This window comes from Periophthalmus magnuspinnatus, chromosome 1 (genome assembly GCF_009829125.3).
Source record: "Periophthalmus magnuspinnatus isolate fPerMag1 chromosome 1, fPerMag1.2.pri, whole genome shotgun sequence".
NCBI classification, from domain to species: domain Eukaryota; kingdom Metazoa; phylum Chordata; class Actinopteri; order Gobiiformes; family Gobiidae; genus Periophthalmus; species Periophthalmus magnuspinnatus.
Genome location: NC_047126.1, coordinates 24,869,251 through 24,889,165, shown reverse-complemented (window position 1 = coordinate 24,889,165; position 19,915 = coordinate 24,869,251). Strand labels below are relative to the sequence as shown.

The 19,915-nt window shown below is 41.2% G+C and overlaps 1 protein-coding gene across 3 annotated transcripts in view; it reads left to right on the top strand.

The window, feature by feature from the left end:
* LOC117369883 (perforin-1-like) overlaps positions 1-19,660 on the top strand; it is a 46,825-nt gene extending 27,165 nt beyond the window's left edge. Inside the window, exons 1-11 of one of the 3 annotated variants that reach the window (XM_033965230.2) lie at positions 10,756-10,810; positions 10,900-11,157; positions 14,024-14,103; positions 14,352-14,397; positions 14,469-14,605; positions 14,696-14,834; positions 15,277-15,357; positions 16,318-16,659; positions 17,455-17,663; positions 17,728-17,821; positions 18,780-19,660. In XM_033965230.2, the coding sequence (XP_033821121.1) occupies positions 10,903-11,157; positions 14,024-14,103; positions 14,352-14,397; positions 14,469-14,605; positions 14,696-14,834; positions 15,277-15,357; positions 16,318-16,659; positions 17,455-17,663; positions 17,728-17,821; positions 18,780-18,995 (1,599 nt within the window). In that variant the 5' untranslated portion in view covers positions 10,756-10,810; positions 10,900-10,902 and the 3' untranslated portion in view covers positions 18,996-19,660. Of the gene's footprint in view, positions 1-10,755; positions 10,811-10,899; positions 11,158-14,023; positions 14,104-14,351; positions 14,398-14,468; positions 14,606-14,695; positions 14,835-15,276; positions 15,358-16,317; positions 16,660-17,454; positions 17,664-17,727; positions 17,822-18,779 lie in introns of those variants that run through there. The other 2 variants (XM_055224809.1, XM_055224811.1) reach the window with 2 other exon arrangements.
* Positions 19,661-19,915: the final 255 nt, after the last annotated feature.

Sequence of the window (19,915 nt, the reverse complement as noted above, 5' to 3'; positions counted from 1 at the left end):
ACCTGGAAAAAAACAGTTCCAAACCAGGACTAAACCAGGACCAAACCAGGAGTAAACCAGGAGTAAACCAGGACTAAACCAGGACTAAACCAAGACAAAACCAATACCAAACCAGGACTAACCCAGGACTAAACTAGTACCAAACCAGGCCTAAACTAGGACTAAACCAGGACTAAACCAGGACCAAACCAGGACTAAACCAGGACCAAACCAGCACTAAACCAGGACTAAACCAGGACCAAACCAGGACCAAACCAAGACTAAACTAGGACTAAACCAGGACCAAACCAGGACCAAACCAGCACTAAACCTGGACAAAACCAGGACCAAACCAGGACAAAACCAGGTCCAAACCAGGACTGAACCAAGACCGAACCAGGACCGAACCAGGACCAAACCAGGACTAAACCAGGACTGAACCAGGACTGAACCTGCACTAAACCAGGACTAAACCAGGACCAAACCACGACAAAACCAGGACCAAACCACGACAAAACCAGGACCAAACTAAGACCAAACCAAGACCAAACCAGGACTAATCTAGGACTAAACCAGGACTAAACCAGGACCAAACCAGGACTAAACCAGGACCAAACCAGCACTAAACCAGGACTAAACCAGGACCAAACCAGGACTAAACCAGGACTAAACCAGGACCAAACCAGGACTAAACCAGGACCAAACCAGGACCAAACCATGACTAAACCTAGACAAAACCAGGATCAAACCAGGACCAAACCAGGTCCAAACTAGGACTAAACCAAGACCGAACAATGACCAAACCAGGAGCGAACCAGGACTAAACCAGGACTGAACCAGGACTGAACCTGGACTAAACCAGGACCAAACCACGACAAAACCAGGACCAAACTAAGACCAAACCAAGACCAAACCAGGACTAAACTAGGACTAAACCAGGACTAAACCAGGACCAAACCAGGACTAAACCAGGAACAAACCAGCACTAAACCAGGACTAAACCAGGACAAAACCAGGACTAAACCAGGACCAAACCAGGACTAAACCAGGACCAAACCAGGACAGGTGTGGTCAGTGTAATCAGGCCACACATGTCACAGTTTAATTACATCATTTATCATCATTCTTACAGGTGACAGTTTAATGACAATAATTTAACCAGTTACCAAGGCTGCACCAACTGAAATGACAAATTGTTTTGTTCATTACACTAGTCAGACTACAATATTGTACATTTCTTGTAATTGTTGGCGTGTAAAGCAATAGCTCTGTATATACTTCCATTAAGCAACACGTGTGTCCTGAAACTGTTTCAAACTAATGTCACTCACACTCTTCCTTCAAATAAACTTTTTTTTTTTTTTTTTTTTTTTTTTAAAAATTTTCTTATAAACAGATAAAATATTAACATATTTTTTTTCACTACAACATCAATTTGATCCTCTTTAGATTAGGGTTACCAAAAGCATCAAATCAGGTACTAATCGATAGAAACAAGATACTCATTTGAGCAAGTATCAATACTAAAGAAGTCACATTGACAGGACATTTTATTTATTTTATGTATTTATTTATTTATATGAAGGACAGTGTGAAGATGCATTAAAAAGATGGCTGCACCAGATTTAGCAAAATGCTAATTTCCATCTGTAGTCCTTTGTCACAAACATTAAAAACAATTTACATATGAAAAGTGCAATACAAAAGATAATATACAAATGTGCAAAATTGTCTATACATAGTGCAAACTACAAGTTATTAAAGTGCAGGACATAAAAAACAATTATCAGAATAAATACAGTGTAGTCGCTATCAGATGATACCCACGAGGGTAGCATCTGATAGCGCTGTACCTTATTGGTATTGTGAATGTCAACAAGACAGTAATATGACACTAAAACATAAGTAAACCTTTGCTGAACAGCTTTCAGAATGATCTTGAGCTGAATCAGAACAAGTATAAGACCAGACAGACTAGTATATAGTATGGAACCTGGACTAAACCAGGACTAAACCAAGACCAAAACAAGACCAAACCAGGACTAAACTAGGACCAAACCAGGACTAAACAGGACAAAGCCAAGACTAAACCAGGACTAAACCAGGACTAAACCAGGACTAAACCACGACCAAACCAGGACTAAACCAGGACTAAACTAGGACCAAATTAGGACCAAACCAGGACTAAACCAGGATCAAACCAAGACCAAACCAGGACTAAACCAGGACTAAACCAAGACCAAACCAGGACCAAACCAGGACTAAAGCAGGACTGAACCAGGACCAAACCAAGACCAAACCAAGACCAAACCAGGACTAAACCAGGACTGAACCAGGACTAAACCACGACCAAACCAGGACTAAACCAGGACTAAACCAAGACCAAACCAGGACCAAACCAGGACCAAACCAGGACCAAACCAGGACTAAACCAGGACTAAACCAGGACTAAACCAGGACCAAAGCAGGACTGAACCAGGACTAAACCACGACCAAACCAGACCTAAACCAGGCCTAAACCCGGACCAAACCAAGACCAAACCAAGACCAAACTAAGACCAAACCAGGACTAAACCAGGACCAAACCAGGACAGGTGTGGTCAGTGTAATCAGGCCACACATGTCACAGTTTAATTACATCATTTATCATCACTGTTACAGGTGAAAGTTTAATGACAATAATTTAACCCGTTACCAAGGCTGCACCAACTAAAATGACAAATTGTTTTGTTCATTACACTAGTCAGACTACAATATTGTACATTTCTTGTTATTGTTGGCGTGTAAAGCATTAGCTCTCTATGTTTTTCCATTAAGCAACACGTGTGTCCTGAAACTGTTTCAAACTAATGTCACTCACACTCTTCCTTCAAATAATTTTTTTTTTTTTTTTTTTTTACAACTTTTCTTATAAACAGATAAAATATTAACATATTTTTTTCACTACAACATCAATTTGATCCTCTTTAGATTAGGGTTACCAAAAGCATCAAATCAGGTACTAATAGATACTAAAACTAGTTTAGAAACAAGATACTCATTTGAGCAAGTATCGATGCTAAATACAGGTCAGATCTATGGAGAGGCGACCTCACTCACAGCAAGAATACATGTTTTTCCAAGTTAAATCTAAGAGACACAACACCTGCAATTGCATAAATTCATGATATAAATATTTAATGCCATACTATAGAACATTCCAGGCAAATCAGTGAGATCAGACTGGAGCAATAGTGCAACTTTTTAAAAATGTGTTGACATTTATGAATAAGTGGATTTTTTGTACAGGATCAAACCAGGACCGAACCAGGACTAAACCAGGACTAAACCAGGACTGAACCAGGACTAAACCTGGACTAAACCAGGACTAAACCAGGACCAAACCACGACAAAACCAGGACCAAACTAAGACCAAACCAAGACCAAACCAGGACTAAACTAGGACTAAACCAGGGCTAAACCAGGACCAAACCAGCACTAAACCAGGCCCAAACCAGCACTAAACCAGGCCCAAACCAGGATTAAACCAGGTCTAAACCAGGACCAAACCAGGACTAAACCAGGACCAAACCAGGACAAAACCAGGACTAAACCAGGACCAAACCATGACTAAACCAGGACCAAACCATGACTAAACCAGGACCAAACCAGGACCAAACCAGAACCAAACCAGGACTAAACAAGGACCAAACCAGGACTAAACCAGGACCAAACCAGAACCAAACCAGGACTAAACCAGGACTAAACCAGGACCAAACCAGGACCAAACCAGGACTAAACCAGGCCCAAACCAGGATTAAACCAGGTCTAAACCAGGACCAAACCAGGTCTAAACCAGGACCAAACCAGGACTAAACCAGGACTAAACCAGGACTAAACCAGGGCCAAACCAAGACCAAACCAGGACTAAACCAGGACCAAACCAGGACCAAACCAGGACTAAACCAGGACCAAACCAGGACCAAACCAGGACTAAACTAGGACTAAACCAGGACTAAAGCAGAACTAAACCAGAACTAAACCAGGACTAAACTAGGACCAAACAAGGACCAAACCAGGACCAAACCAAGACCAAACCAGGACTAAACAAGGACAAAGCCAAGACCAAACCAAGACCAAACCAGGACTAAACCAAGGCCAAACCAGGACTAAACCAGGACCAAACCAGGACTAAACCAGGACTAAACCAGGACTAAACCAGGACCAAACCAACACCACATCAGGACTAAACCAGTACTAAACCAGGACTAAACCAGGACTAAACCAAGACCAAACCAAGACCAAACCAAGACCAAACCTGGAAAAAAACAGTTCCAAACCAGGACTAAACCAGGACCAAACCAGGAGTAAACCAGGAGTAAACCAGGACTAAACCAGGACTAAACCAAGACAAAACCAATACCAAACCAGGACTAACCCAGGACTAAACTAGTACCAAACCAGGCCTAAACTAGGACTAAACCAGGACTAAACCAGGACCAAACCAGGACTAAACCAGGACCAAACCAGCACTAAACCAGGACTAAACCAGGACCAAACCAGGACCAAACCAAGACTAAACTAGGACTAAACCAGGACCAAACCAGGACCAAACCAGCACTAAACCTGGACAAAACCAGGACCAAACCAGGACAAAACCAGGTCCAAACCAGGACTGAACCAAGACCGAACCAGGACCGAACCAGGACCAAACCAGGACTAAACCAGGACTGAACCAGGACTGAACCTGCACTAAACCAGGACTAAACCAGGACCAAACCACGACAAAACCAGGACCAAACCACGACAAAACCAGGACCAAACTAAGACCAAACCAAGACCAAACCAGGACTAATCTAGGACTAAACCAGGACTAAACCAGGACCAAACCAGGACTAAACCAGGACCAAACCAGCACTAAACCAGGACTAAACCAGGACCAAACCAGGACTAAACCAGGACCAAACCAGGACCAAACCAGGACTAAACCAGGACCAAACCAGGACCAAACCATGACTAAACCTAGACAAAACCAGGATCAAACCAGGACCAAACCAGGTCCAAACTAGGACTAAACCAAGACCGAACAATGACCAAACCAGGAGCGAACCAGGACTAAACCAGGACTGAACCAGGACTGAACCTGGACTAAACCAGGACCAAACCACGACAAAACCAGGACCAAACTAAGACCAAACCAAGACCAAACCAGGACTAAACTAGGACTAAACCAGGACTAAACCAGGACCAAACCAGGACTAAACCAGGAACAAACCAGCACTAAACCAGGACTAAACCAGGACAAAACCAGGACTAAACCAGGACCAAACCAGGACTAAACCAGGACCAAACCAGGACAGGTGTGGTCAGTGTAATCAGGCCACACATGTCACAGTTTAATTACATCATTTATCATCATTCTTACAGGTGACAGTTTAATGACAATAATTTAACCAGTTACCAAGGCTGCACCAACTGAAATGACAAATTGTTTTGTTCATTACACTAGTCAGACTACAATATTGTACATTTCTTGTAATTGTTGGCGTGTAAAGCAATAGCTCTGTATATACTTCCATTAAGCAACACGTGTGTCCTGAAACTGTTTCAAACTAATGTCACTCACACTCTTCCTTCAAATAAACTTTTTTTTTTTTTTTTTTTTTTTTTTTTACAACTTTTCTTATAAACAGATAAAATATTAACATATTTTTTTTCACTACAACATCAATTTGATCCTCTTTAGATTAGGGTTACCAAAAGCATCAAATCAGGTACTAATAGATAGAAACAAGATACTCATTTGAGCAAGTATCAATACTAAAGAAGTCACATTGACAGGACATTTTATTTATTTTATGTATTTATTTATTTATATGAAGGACAGTGTGAAGATGCATTAAAAAGATGGCTGCACCAGATTTAGCAAAATGCTAATTTCCATCTGTAGTCCTTTGTCACAAACATTAAAAACAATTTACATATGAAAAGTGCAATACAAAAGATAATATACAAATGTGCAAAATTGTCTATACATAGTGCAAACTACAAGTTATTAAAGTGCAGGACATAAAAAACAATTATCAGAATAAATACAGTGTAGTCGCTATCAGATGATACCCACGAGGGTAGCATCTGATAGCGCTGTACCTTATTGGTATTGTGAATGTCAACAAGACAGTAATATGACACTAAAACATAAGTAAACCTTTGCTGAACAGCTTTCAGAATGATCTTGAGCTGAATCAGAACAAGTATAAGACCAGACAGACTAGTATATAGTATGGAACCTGGACTAAACCAGGACTAAACCAAGACCAAAACAAGACCAAACCAGGACTAAACTAGGACCAAACCAGGACTAAACAGGACAAAGCCAAGACTAAACCAGGACTAAACCAGGACTAAACCAGGACTAAACCACGACCAAACCAGGACTAAACCAGGACTAAACTAGGACCAAATTAGGACCAAACCAGGACTAAACCAGGATCAAACCAAGACCAAACCAGGACTAAACCAGGACTAAACCAAGACCAAACCAGGACCAAACCAGGACTAAAGCAGGACTGAACCAGGACCAAACCAAGACCAAACCAAGACCAAACCAGGACTAAACCAGGACTGAACCAGGACTAAACCACGACCAAACCAGGACTAAACCAGGACTAAACCAAGACCAAACCAGGACCAAACCAGGACCAAACCAGGACCAAACCAGGACTAAACCAGGACTAAACCAGGACTAAACCAGGACCAAAGCAGGACTGAACCAGGACTAAACCACGACCAAACCAGACCTAAACCAGGCCTAAACCCGGACCAAACCAAGACCAAACCAAGACCAAACTAAGACCAAACCAGGACTAAACCAGGACCAAACCAGGACAGGTGTGGTCAGTGTAATCAGGCCACACATGTCACAGTTTAATTACATCATTTATCATCACTGTTACAGGTGAAAGTTTAATGACAATAATTTAACCCGTTACCAAGGCTGCACCAACTAAAATGACAAATTGTTTTGTTCATTACACTAGTCAGACTACAATATTGTACATTTCTTGTTATTGTTGGCGTGTAAAGCATTAGCTCTCTATGTTTTTCCATTAAGCAACACGTGTGTCCTGAAACTGTTTCAAACTAATGTCACTCACACTCTTCCTTCAAATAATTTTTTTTTTTTTTTTTTTTTACAACTTTTCTTATAAACAGATAAAATATTAACATATTTTTTTCACTACAACATCAATTTGATCCTCTTTAGATTAGGGTTACCAAAAGCATCAAATCAGGTACTAATAGATACTAAAACTAGTTTAGAAACAAGATACTCATTTGAGCAAGTATCGATGCTAAATACAGGTCAGATCTATGGAGAGGCGACCTCACTCACAGCAAGAATACATGTTTTTCCAAGTTAAATCTAAGAGACACAACACCTGCAATTGCATAAATTCATGATATAAATATTTAATGCCATACTATAGAACATTCCAGGCAAATCAGTGAGATCAGACTGGAGCAATAGTGCAACCTTTTAAAAATGTGTTGACATTTATGAATAAGTGGATTTTTTGTACAGGATCAAACCAGGACTAAACCAGAACCAAACCAGGACTAAACCAGAACCAAACCAGGACTAAACCAGGACTAAACCAGGACTAAACCAGGACTAAACCAGGACTAAACCAGGACAGGTGTAGCCTGTCACAGGCCACACCTGTCACAGTTTAATGACAGAATAATGTGTTCAGAGACGCATGTAGTCACATCAGACACTACACTAAAAACTAAGGACGCATTCACCAAGTCACATGGGCGTAAGCAGCACATCACTTACAGTAACAGGCGTTAGCACTTACCTGAAAACCCTCCCTCACACTAACACACCTTCACCTCTAAGGGCTTTTAGGGGCCTTGGAGCATGTACTTATTTGCTTTGTTATTTACTCGTTTATTGTTTGCCCATTCATTGTATGAATCTGCAAATTGATGTAGAGAACAAAAGTGAACCTTTTGACGTCTTTGCGCTGGTTTCATCTGTATGGAAAAAAATTAAGTAAATCGGTTCAGATGTCTAAGGAGACAGGGTGGTAGCAGAGGGCACAAGGACTTGACCTGTAATCATTTCTGAGGATAAGGTCAAAACCTAAGATGTCTTAAAATTTGCATTGTATATAATGTGATAATTGTAAAAACCTGGAAGCTGGACTACAGCAGATGTACCCATGGGCTAATTTCCTGTTGTCTCACATTTTGTTCCACAAACACACACACTATTTACACTGAGAGCACAGGGGTCCTGAAAATGACTGATTAGCCTTTGTTGTCTCCTTATGGGGAAATTTATAATTTATCAACAATCCATGGGCACACAGACACACAAAATGAACAATAAACATTCCAATCACTACAAAATCCCCAAACATATGTCGTCAACCCACCCATCAGTGACAGTTTCCATGGGAACATAAGACAATATCCAATACAGAACAATATCCAATACAGTGTAACTCTCATTTGCACATCCATCAGTACTTTCCATTCTAAAGGACCTGCAAACTGCTCCCAGTCCTTATGCTAAAAACACATACTGCACAGCAAAGTGTCGCACATTAAATCATGCACAAGTACAAGTGAGGAAACTGAACTATTGTACTCGTATCAGTTGCAAAATAAAATCTAAGGCGCAAATTGACATAAGGACCATGAAATACTTATATGTATCCAAATGACAGTTTGTCTCTGTTAACAGCACATTCCCAAGTAGGATGTGAGACGTCAGCTGATGCATGATGTGACCTAGAAGTGAGATGAGAAGGACGGGCCTGAAGTCTTTTGGATGTGAGATGACGACAGGGCTCCTGAAGTCTTTCTGATGCTGTGGTAAGACGCTTGTACCAGGGCTCAGCTGGAGGCTGGAGATCATTTTGTATAGCACTGGTCACTCTTATTATTTTAATAAAACCAAAACAAGTGAAACTCCTCTCCAACCTGTTAACTTTGTTTTGTAGTGTTATATTTTACATCTAGAATCAAGATGTTTAGTTAAATTAAAACTATGCTTCCCTTTACTAGTCATACTAGTCAAACAATACTAATAATACAATACAATACAAATTTAACTGACTAAATCAAGAAACCAAGGAAATAAAATAAAATTTGCCTTTTGTGCAGAGACCTGAGCACAGGACTTATGTGCTCGTACTTCCTGATTCTAGTCAGGACCCGAGTAGCGGTGTTCTGGATCTACTGCAGTTGTCTTAAGGCTCGTTTGAAGATGCCAGTGAGCAGGACGTTACAGTAGTCTAACCTACTGGAGACAAATGCATGGATAAGTCTCTCTAAGTCTGGTTTTGACAGTATACCTTTGATTTTTGCAATATTTTTTAGATCGCAAAAATCTCCAGATGTTATTGATTTGATGTGGCTGTTAAAGTTCAAGTCTGAGTCCATTATTACAATTAGATTTCTGGCCTGATTTGAAGATTTTCGAGAGACTGGAGGTGCCTGCTGACACATTCTCTTTGTTTCTGTGGGGCAGAGACTATGACTTCTGTCTTGTCTGAGTTTAGCTGGAGAAAGTTGTTTTGCATCCACACACTGATCTGTTGGATGCAGTGGCAGAGTGAATCCACTGGTCCATATTCACCTGCTGCAGTGAGACATAGATCTGAGTGTCATCTGTATCACTGTGGTGAGACACATTATTGCTGTGTGTTAAATGGCCTAATGGCAGATATACAGATTGACCAACAAGGGTCAGGGACATTTTATCTGAGACACATTTTCAAGTTTCAACAAAGTACTCTTCTAGACAGGATTTTAACCAGTTTAGTATTGTACCAGAGATGCCCACCCAGTCCTCTAGTCTCTGTAAGAGGATCCCATGATCCACAGTGTCAAAAGCAGCACTCAGGTCTAACAGGATCAAGACTGAGACTTTGCCTGCATCAGTGTTCAGGTGGATGCCATTTGTCACCCTGATAAGAGCAGTCTCAGTGCTGTGGTGGGGTCTAAAACCTGACTAGAAAACATCAAAGGAAATGTGCATTTGGAGAAAATTAATACGCTGTTGGTAAATAACTTTTCCATGGTTAAAACAGCAGATTTGATGTGGGTTGATAATTGTTCAGTATTGTGACATCAAGACTGCTCACCACACTTCCCAAGAGCTTTTGAAAGCTCTTGGGAAGTGCTTGTTCTACATAAACTGTGGTTGTACATGTATATCTTTTCTCTGTAAATCTCATAACGAACATGGAGCTTTGACTTTCCCGGCCATTTGGCCATTCCCGCTCAGCAGTCTCTTTTCTGTGCCCTGATAGTCTCATCATTCCTCCTTTCTACTCATCTTTAACCATGCTGAGTCTGACCTAATGTTTCAAGGACAGCTGACCTCTTTAGCATTTCTCTCAAACACATTATCCACATATACATCAAAATCCCCTGTAAAATCCCCTGACTAAACCATCAAAGTTTGTGCATATGACTGAAAGCATCTCAGTCATATACAAACCTCTCCATCAGTATGGAGTATGGAGAGGGATTGTTTAACTCCATTTTAAAAGAAAGATACTCAAAAGATGAAAACACCCCAAATGACAACCTGTGATTAACTTAAATGATCTCTAAAAACCATACACCCACCTCCACCCTTTTTCCGGAAGGTCTGTTCACACTGAAACTGGTCTCTCCAGTTTAAAATTGAATTTCAAATTTTTCTAGAAGTACTTCCTCCTTGAATTTTTGATGTCCTGTCCTCTGGTATAAAAACACTGTTACTGCTCTCCTGCAGTACCTCTGGCTCCTAACGCTCTGCTCTGCAGCCTGCTCCACAGGACCACAGGTGAGTGCATGCACCAGGAGGCTGCAAGAGAACACACATTTGTACACATACAAAAAACTTTTCTGTAGATGTGTGTGTGTGCATCCCAGGCCATGGCGTATGTCCCCCTGGCTCTCTCCCTCCTTGCGGGGCTCCTGTCTCCGGCTCACGGCTCTAACGACATCAGCAGAGGTGAAGTGTGCAAAAATGCTCCCTTTGTCCCGGGACACAATCTGATGGGCGAGGGCTACGACATCGTCACCCTGAAGAGGAAAGGGGCTTACCTGGTCGACATCAACACCTACATGACCCCAAATGGCAAATGCAAGCTGATCAAAAACCCTCTCCATGGAAACCAACTGCAGAAGGTGAGACAGGCAGCCACAACTCATTTAACAAATAGAGTTTCAGATATGACACCATAACATTCTATAGACCAGTGGTTCTTGATCGAACCCTAGGGGTTCGGCGCAGGTCAAGACACACACCAGACTCATATGATTAGCGGACTGCGAGCGTCTCCAAACGTTGGCCCAATTCAACAAATGCACCCTTTGATGTGTCTATCGAAGTACCTGCCCAACTTAAATGAGTAATTTAAACGGCATAAAAACATAAAACGACATAAACACGAAGAAAAGGAACAGACTTTGCTGTGAAAATGACATGAGAGTGGCACTTGCCAAGGTGAAGCCACGCGTTTCTGACCTGGTCTCTCAAACGCAACAGCAGAAGTCACTGATTTGCAGTAAATATTCATTAGCGCAGGGGTCGGCAACCTGCGGCTCCGGAGCCGCATGCGGCTCTTTCATCCTTATACTGCGGCTCTGGCTAGGGAAAATTAATTTCAAGTATTTAATTGAAGTGTATTTTATTTGTGTTAGTTATTTTTTATTGTAGTTTAAATTTGAAGATTATTGTGATCTTTAAATATTAAAATACAATATTTTTCGTTGATCAAAATAAGCGTCACACCTGCGGAACAATGTTAAAAACAAACCCTGCTCACGCCTCACAGACACAGCTCAGAGTCCTGCGTAAAGACACAGCCCTGATTTTTAGACGCTGTGCGCACAGGGGTCAGGAGCAGGAGGACGTAACTGTCGCCCGTCCCTCCTGACCGCGCAAATAAGCTTGTCCGTAGATGTATAATGATAGGAAATCGCCACATAAATCTATTTGATGTAGTGACAAGTATATTATATCTGTGATAGATCTGCTCTTGTCCTCCGCGTATGACATATCACGTATAACAGATCAGACATGTCGCTCAAAAGTAGAGCCACAAGCGAGTGAAAATGAGCCAAAACAAAAGTGTTTGGAGAGCTTTTTAACAAAGGAGGAAAGGCTAACTGAGGAGCCAGAAGAGGAGCCTACGACCTCCAAGAAAAAGGAAGATAAATTTAACAAACAACACCAGGAGTTCTACATAAAATCTGGATTTGTCGCTACAGGTGAGTCTCGCGCAGAGTCTGCTCTGTGTAATATGCGGGAAAAGCAAATGAAGCAATGAAACCTTCAAAACTGCTTTGGCACATGGAGACTAAGCACCTGGGATTAAAAGATAAGCTTTTAGAGTTTTTTGAAAGAAACTGTGGAGCAGACTAGACATAATCACACTGTGGGTGTCATTGTCTCTCATCTCCTCGATGGGTCCACCTCATCCCAAAGACACAAGTGCAGGGCTCCCTCTGATGCAGCGGTTTGGTGAGTTGTATTTTTTATGCACTTAACTTATTTTTGTCATATTTATCTGCCACGTGTCGAAGGCTTATACGTGAAAATAAAACTACATTATTCTGTTACATTATTATTATAATTATATACAATGTTATCTTCATTTTAGATGTCAAAAAGTATTTGCGGCTCCCAGTGTTTTATTTTCCATGGAAAGTGGGTCCAAATGGCTCTTTGCGAGTTAAAGGTTGCCAACCCTGTAGGGTGATGGAAATTAGGTGAAGGGTACTGTTAAAATGTTAAAAATAATAAATAGCACAAATGCAATAAGTTCATTATTGAAATACATAAGGTTAAAAATTTTAATAATTTCAGCATTAAAAAAGGTCATGTCTTTGTAAAAAGGTATATATGTAATGTGTTGTGAGTTCATGCATTGTATTGGTTTTATTCTTTGAACACAGTGATGTAAATAATCAAGGGTTCGGTGAATGTGCATATGAAACCGGTGGGGTTCAGTACCTCCAACAAGGTTAAGAACCACTGCTATAGACCAAATTTAAAAAAAAAAAAAAAGCTAAAATGGTGAATAACTCACTATAGCAAGGTTGAAGGACTAGTCACTAATGTACATTAAATTATGGTTCTTAAAAGTATCACAAATCAGGTACTAATCAATACTAAAACTAGACAGTGATAATATTGACAAGTAATGATACTATAAAAGTCTGTCACAGGATGGAAATGTTTCCTGAACAGCATTAGAATGATCTTGAGCTGGATCAGAATAAGTATAAGACCACATGGACTAGAATATACCCATGGGCCAGTATGGAACTTGCCTGGAGGACTGAGGGCACTTTACACAGATATAAGGTCACATGGTAATATAAAAGAACGCACTATGATTTAATGTTGAAGATCACATTCTGTTGTCTAAAGAAAGACTATCGGAATCTGTATTGAGTGTATTTCAAACGCGAGTTTGAAATTTTAGTATTGTGACAACACTACAATGTACTACAGGTCTATAAGAAAAGTCCCTTTTACTGTTTTAAAGCAGGCGACCAGGCATTAGAGCTGAAGAACACTTAAGAAAACTGACGACATGCTCCATGCATCAATACACTGACAATGAAATGATCAGGATATTGTGCAAATACAAATATGTATGCAGAAAAAAACAAACAAACTATTAAACACCATCATAAAGTGAAAAGGCAGATTACACTGTGCAGTCACTCCCCAAACTCCAGCTAACCCACTACTCCATGCTTCCTCCTTTCGGCTGTAGTCTATATATACTTGTAATCACATAACTAAACATTTCAGTTGACTATGACCATTGGCCGTCTAAAAGGACGACAGCCCTATCATACAATCACACGTTTCTATAAACAACTGACCAAATGCAGAGGACCCCACATCCACAACGGGGCCCCATCCATCTTCTGCTTTATCCGGGGTCAGGTCGCTGGGTCAGCAGTCTAAGCAGGGACACCCAGACTTCCCTCACCAAGGTCACTTAGATGTTAAAAATGTTCTCCTCATTTACAGCTGCCACTCGCTGCAGTAGATTTCCGAGCTATTACTCAGTGCCAATCCTCTATCAAGCAGACTATGGAGTCTTCAGTCAGGTAAGACAAGTGTAATTCTAATGTAAATTTACCCAAGCACTAACCCTAACCCTGAGAGAGGTAACACACCAGTAACTCTAATCTCAAGAGAGGTAACCCACTAGTAAGCTGAACCATGAGAGAGGTAACCCATCAGTAACCCTAAACCCAGAGGGGTAACCCCTAGTAACCCTGGGAGGAGTACCCAGAGGCTAGGCCAAGGGGTAACTCTGTAACTGTGTTTGTATAACTTTTCGATCTGTGTGCAGTAAAGTGGTCAGTGCCATGACTCACCAAGACAGCAGTGACTGGAAGGTAAGATGTGGAGACTGAGAGTTGTATAGAGTGAAAACGGTCTTTGACATGACCGCTCTCCTCTGTGACAGGTGGGGCTGAAGCAGAAAGACTATGGAGACCTGGAGGTGGGAGGGACACGCTCTGATGCATACAACTTTGTATCAACAAGAGCTAAAGAAGACAAGTTTACTTTTAGTATCCACCGCTCCTCTTGTAGGCACTACAGGTAGGATACCCCCTCTAGGCCCCACCTACATCTAAGTCAATGTAATGTGCCCAAAAAGCATGAAAACCCTCCTTGTATGTGTGTGTGCAGATACCGGGTGTCCAGTACTCCTCCTCTGAGCTCTGAGTTTCGAAAGGACGTGTCCCTGCTGCCCTCCTCATACAACTCCTTCACCAAGGCCCAGTACAGACGCCTTATCAGCACCTATGGCACACACTACATCCGACAGGTCACTACATTTATCCTGCCCAGAGGCGCGATTGTGAACTGCTCTCTACTGAAACATTTAAGCACAATGTGGCACTTATTCTCTCATATTTCCTGTTAATAGTTGTAGGATTTGTTAGGGGCATACAAGAGGGGGCAGGATGTTTCTAGTTGAAGTGGGCCCGTGCTGTTGTGCTGATGCCTTCAGAAGGTCGGTTCTGAAGGTCAAGCTGCATGGGGTAGGAGCAGGCCAGTGGTCTAGAGATCCACACTCTCTCTTCCACATCAGCTACAGTCATTTGGATTAAAAACACGTCAAAAGACCCGCACTAATTTTGGAAGAGAGAACTGGGAGTTTTTATTCCAATTGCCTACATAGAACTATTACCATAACAATGTTGAAGATGTGCTTCTCACAGTTTCATTGGTCAGTCTATAATACTTCATAGTCTTTATTTTTACAGGCATATTTGGGTGGACGATTCCGACGTGTGACGGCTGTGCGAACCTGTTTGTCCTCCCTCAACGGCTTTTCCTCTTCTAAGGTACTTTTACATTCTGTTAAAGTATCAGAGCAATTAGGGGTGTATCAGAGCAACCTATGGGTGTTTCACGTTTCAATTCGATTACAATTCTGAAGCTCACGAGTTGATGTCGATACATCTCTACACTCAAACGTTAACAAATTAAAGCCTTAGACAAATCATGAACCATGAACCAATCATGATTCCCATTCATCACCGTGTGAGTGCAGTGGAGAGCTCAGACGACAGGGCACTTTAACTTTAAAGAAGACATATTATGCTTTGTCTGCTGTAGTTATAATCTACGACACCCATAGATCATTATGTTATAATTTTTTCATTTTGACCTATAAAAATATTGATTAAAAATGACTTAAAAAAAGACACAATTCCACTGACTTTGAAAACTGCAGCTACAGCGCAGTGGCTAAATGGCTACAGAACATATTTTACTAGAAAGTTCTGGGTTCGACTTCTGGACTGCCCAGCATTTTCTGTGCAGAGTTTCTCTCCTGTTTGGGTGAGTATCCTCCCCAATATGCAAAACATGCATCATTTGGTAAAACCCTCCATCTCAGTTAGTCCTGACCTAACCGTGCTCACACCAGCTTGATGAGATGTGAGGCACTATAAACACAGCAGTGGAAGAAGCGAATCAAACTTCTGTCATATCCAGATGAGGAAAAAAGCACAGACATCGTTCACGTCAGTGGCTGATGGGTCAATTGCAAACAATGAATTTCCATTACGAGGGCTTAATGAACCAACATCCTTAAGTACAAGTTCTTTAGATGTCAACCATGCATAATATGTCACATTAACTCTGGAAAAGCAAATTGACAATGCTAATGAAATATAAACACTATCTGTAACATGTTTGACACCACTGCCAGCAGAGGGCGCAGTTCCTTATTGTGCTGTCCTGTTAGGCATGATTAAAGCACATTACCATAACAGTGAACCTCACTTTGGTCCACACAGGCACATAGCTGTCTCTCTCTGGGCATAAACCTGAGCCTGGGCAAGTACAATGCATCTGGGACTGGAAACTACAAGAGCTGCCAGAACCTGCTCCAGAACAAGGATGTGGCCACCTCGTCCAGCACGGGCCTGCACCTGCACCACACAGAGGTGGTGGGGGGCACGGGCTGGGACGGAAAGTTCTCCCTGCCCGTCGACAACTCACAGAAGTACAAGACGTGGCTACAGTCGCTCAAAGACCACCCCGACATAGTGCAGTACTCGCTCCGACTCATGTCCGACCTGGTGCCAGACTTAAAGAAGAGACCACATGTGAACGCCGCCATTGTAGACTACCTGAAGGTAGGAGTTGATAGAAACAAAATGGTCTTAGTTATGTCTTTTATACTTTTTCAGGCCATGTAGTACAAATGTTATCTAATTCCTTGCGGTTTTGGTTTGTTTGAGGGCACAAGATTACATGTAACAGATACAGAAAAGATATTGGAAAACATTTCAGTGTTACAAATGTATCTATATATCATATATACATTTGATGTGCACAGGATATTTTAATTTACTGATGAAGTTAGATACAACAAAGAGTAAGAGGCATGCATGGAGACCATACTATGGGATACTGCTGCTCAGTATATTAGTATTCTTAACATTGATTATAAGCTTTTTGCACCAACTCTGGCCAGGAGATTGGAAGAGACCATGTCGTTTCTCATAGAGACCAAACAGGCTTTATGAAAGACCTTCAAACACACTCGATTTGGTCTTTCTTTTACCCCCACAAGGCCTAAGTAAATCTGATGTAAATCCATTTAAGATCACACTTGTTGAAGAAAAGGCAATTACAAATTGCAGCCTGAAAAAGGATGTGCCCCCAATTGGTCTTTAGATACAAATTATCAGACAAATCAGAACAATGGAAATCACAAATTTCAACCTCCGCTTACAACAGAGGGAGAGAAATATTGATCTGCTGAATGTACATGTAACCTTGCTCAGTGTTTGCTCTTCTTTTGTATGCTCTGAAACTTTCTTAAATATAAAGTAACAAACATTTTTACAGCACACACCCTGAAAGAGATATAGTCATCAACAAAATTAGAAAAAAAAAAAAAAATCTATATTGACTTCTGTTTAAAGGAAAACGGCATCAGTAAAAAAGACGAGAAACCGTGTGGAGTGAACTGTTGTCCCAAAAGGGCGTGGAGTGGAGGAAAACTCAAGAGACTAAAAAGGGCGTGGAGTGGAGGAAAACTCAAGAGACTAAAAAGGGCGTGGAGTGGTCTGCTCACGGTGACTATAGTCCGGGCCTGGGGACTTAAAGGAGATGCCATTGGTAAAACTGAGAGGTAAGACAAACTCAAAGAGCTCATAACAAACACTGTTAGTTCATGCTCCTTTCTCTTGAACTAGTTATGTCAAGATGTGGTATGGACCGCACTTCCGCCAGACTCGAGTCATCAAGTCCAATAACCCAAGATGGAATGAACGCTACAATCTGGGCAGGGTGAGTATCTCTACACTTATGTATATGTACTAGGGAGGAAACCCTATCTGTAACATTGGGATATTGTAATATCAAAGGTCTTCATGTATAGAGGCAGCTTAATATATTACAATTAAATAGAAATTTGAGTTGGCATAGTTATCAAATGAAACATCATTACGTAAAATAATGTTCTTGTAAAAATTGAAATATTTTGTTGTTTATTGACATATTGTAGTAATCCTGTAGTTTAGATCTCCATGTTCTGAAATGCATGGTATTCCTTTGTACTGCTCGTTTTCCCCTCAACCCAGGAGTGGACCAAACAAAATATCTGCATGTTTTTCAGAATGGGTGGATTGAATTTGAGTGAGGCGACAGGTAGCAGATGCTAATGAGTGTCAACAGAAGTGGTGGGGGGCCGGCATCAACACCTTTGCAAAGCATTCTGGGATTCGTACTATTAGAAGTGCATGCGCTATACTGGTGCAGCTGCCGGCGGGCCAGCTCTAATACATATTTGATATGATCTTGCGGGCTAAATATATTTATATCGAGGGCCAATTTGGCCCATGGACCTGAGTCTGACTTGTCTGTCTCAACCAGTTCTCCTGGACATATTTATAATGTGCCCTCTTAAGAGAATCCTACTTTTCAAACACAAAAATATAAAACAATTGGCATTTATAGGCACCATAGACAGTTTTTGCTGTCTAAAAAATGTGATCATGTCATTCTTTTAGACTTCAAAATCTTGTTCCGTGTCACTTGAATACGGACACGGTTTGGCTTTCTAATTACGGAACAATTTTGTATTTTACGGAACAGTTGGCAACGCTCATCCAACCTGCACAATTACGGAGAGGTTACCACACAGAATCTGGAGACTGATATTCACTCAGATAAACTTTTGTCATATCCACGACTGATCGTGTGCAGCGTTGCACAGTCTGTCTTAACAGAAGCTTGTGTTGTGCAGGTGGACACTCACGCGGACATGAAGATCGAGTTGTGGGATAAGGACCGACGACGTGATGACCTCCTGATTTCCTGTATGCGCTATCCCACCCAGGGCACCCACCGCATCGTCTGCAACAGCAGGAAGGGATGGGTAGAAGTGCGCTACAGGCTAACCTGCGACCAGCATCTGACCGGGTCACGCTGTAATAAGTACAAACCCACTCCACACAAATAAACAGGGATCACATTGCAATCAAACGTTTAATGTTTGGTAGGGATGTAATGATTATTAAAGACGCACTATGTAACTTTCCTTGTGGAGCATCCACCTGCTTGCCTCCATGGAAACTATGTAACTTTTCATATAGAGGGTCTGCATTTATCCAGTTACAGGTCTTTTCAAATCTCTTGATGCATTCTCACTGTGACCAGGCTCACCTCTTCACAGACATGACCTGTAACTTGTCCTGGTCATGTCACTTCCTTTTCTCCACAGACATAAACATCTCCATGGAGAAAGGAAAGTGGTGGACACTCCATCAGAAAAGCTACATAGTGCACCTTTAGAATTTGACCAGCTCAAATCAAACATTCTGAGGAAGTTTATGGTGATCTATTAGACGAAATGAAGAAAAAAAAAAAGAATTTAATGTTTTAGAGGGTTTTTTTTTTTTTTAGAAGAAGGTTTCAGTTGTTTATCCAACAAAATATCCTCTTTGAGACCTAAATGTCCCTGTGTCTCTCACGCTACTACACTTGTTTTTTGTTGCTTTGACTCTTGCTAATGATTTATGTAGTGATGTGTGCCGTCTATAATCAAAATCAAACCGCTGTGTGTGGACCTCTTCATGTGCTCTAAAATGCAGATTGATTATTCATAAAAAATAAAATTACTAATGTAAATGTGTTTTTTGTTTGTTTTTTGTTATCCTTTTGGGCAGCTTGACACCATACATTCTCCTTATAATTTGAAACCAGTTATCAAGTCTGCTAATGCTACTGTCGCTGTGCCAATTAACAAAGTCGGTTTAATGTCACTCACTATTCTTTTCGGAGAAGGAGAAGGGCTTGTAAGAAGCATGAAGGTGTTTGGAGGGGGAACAGGCTAAATATACAGACTTATACACAGCATTAAGTACCTGAAGATAGAACGTG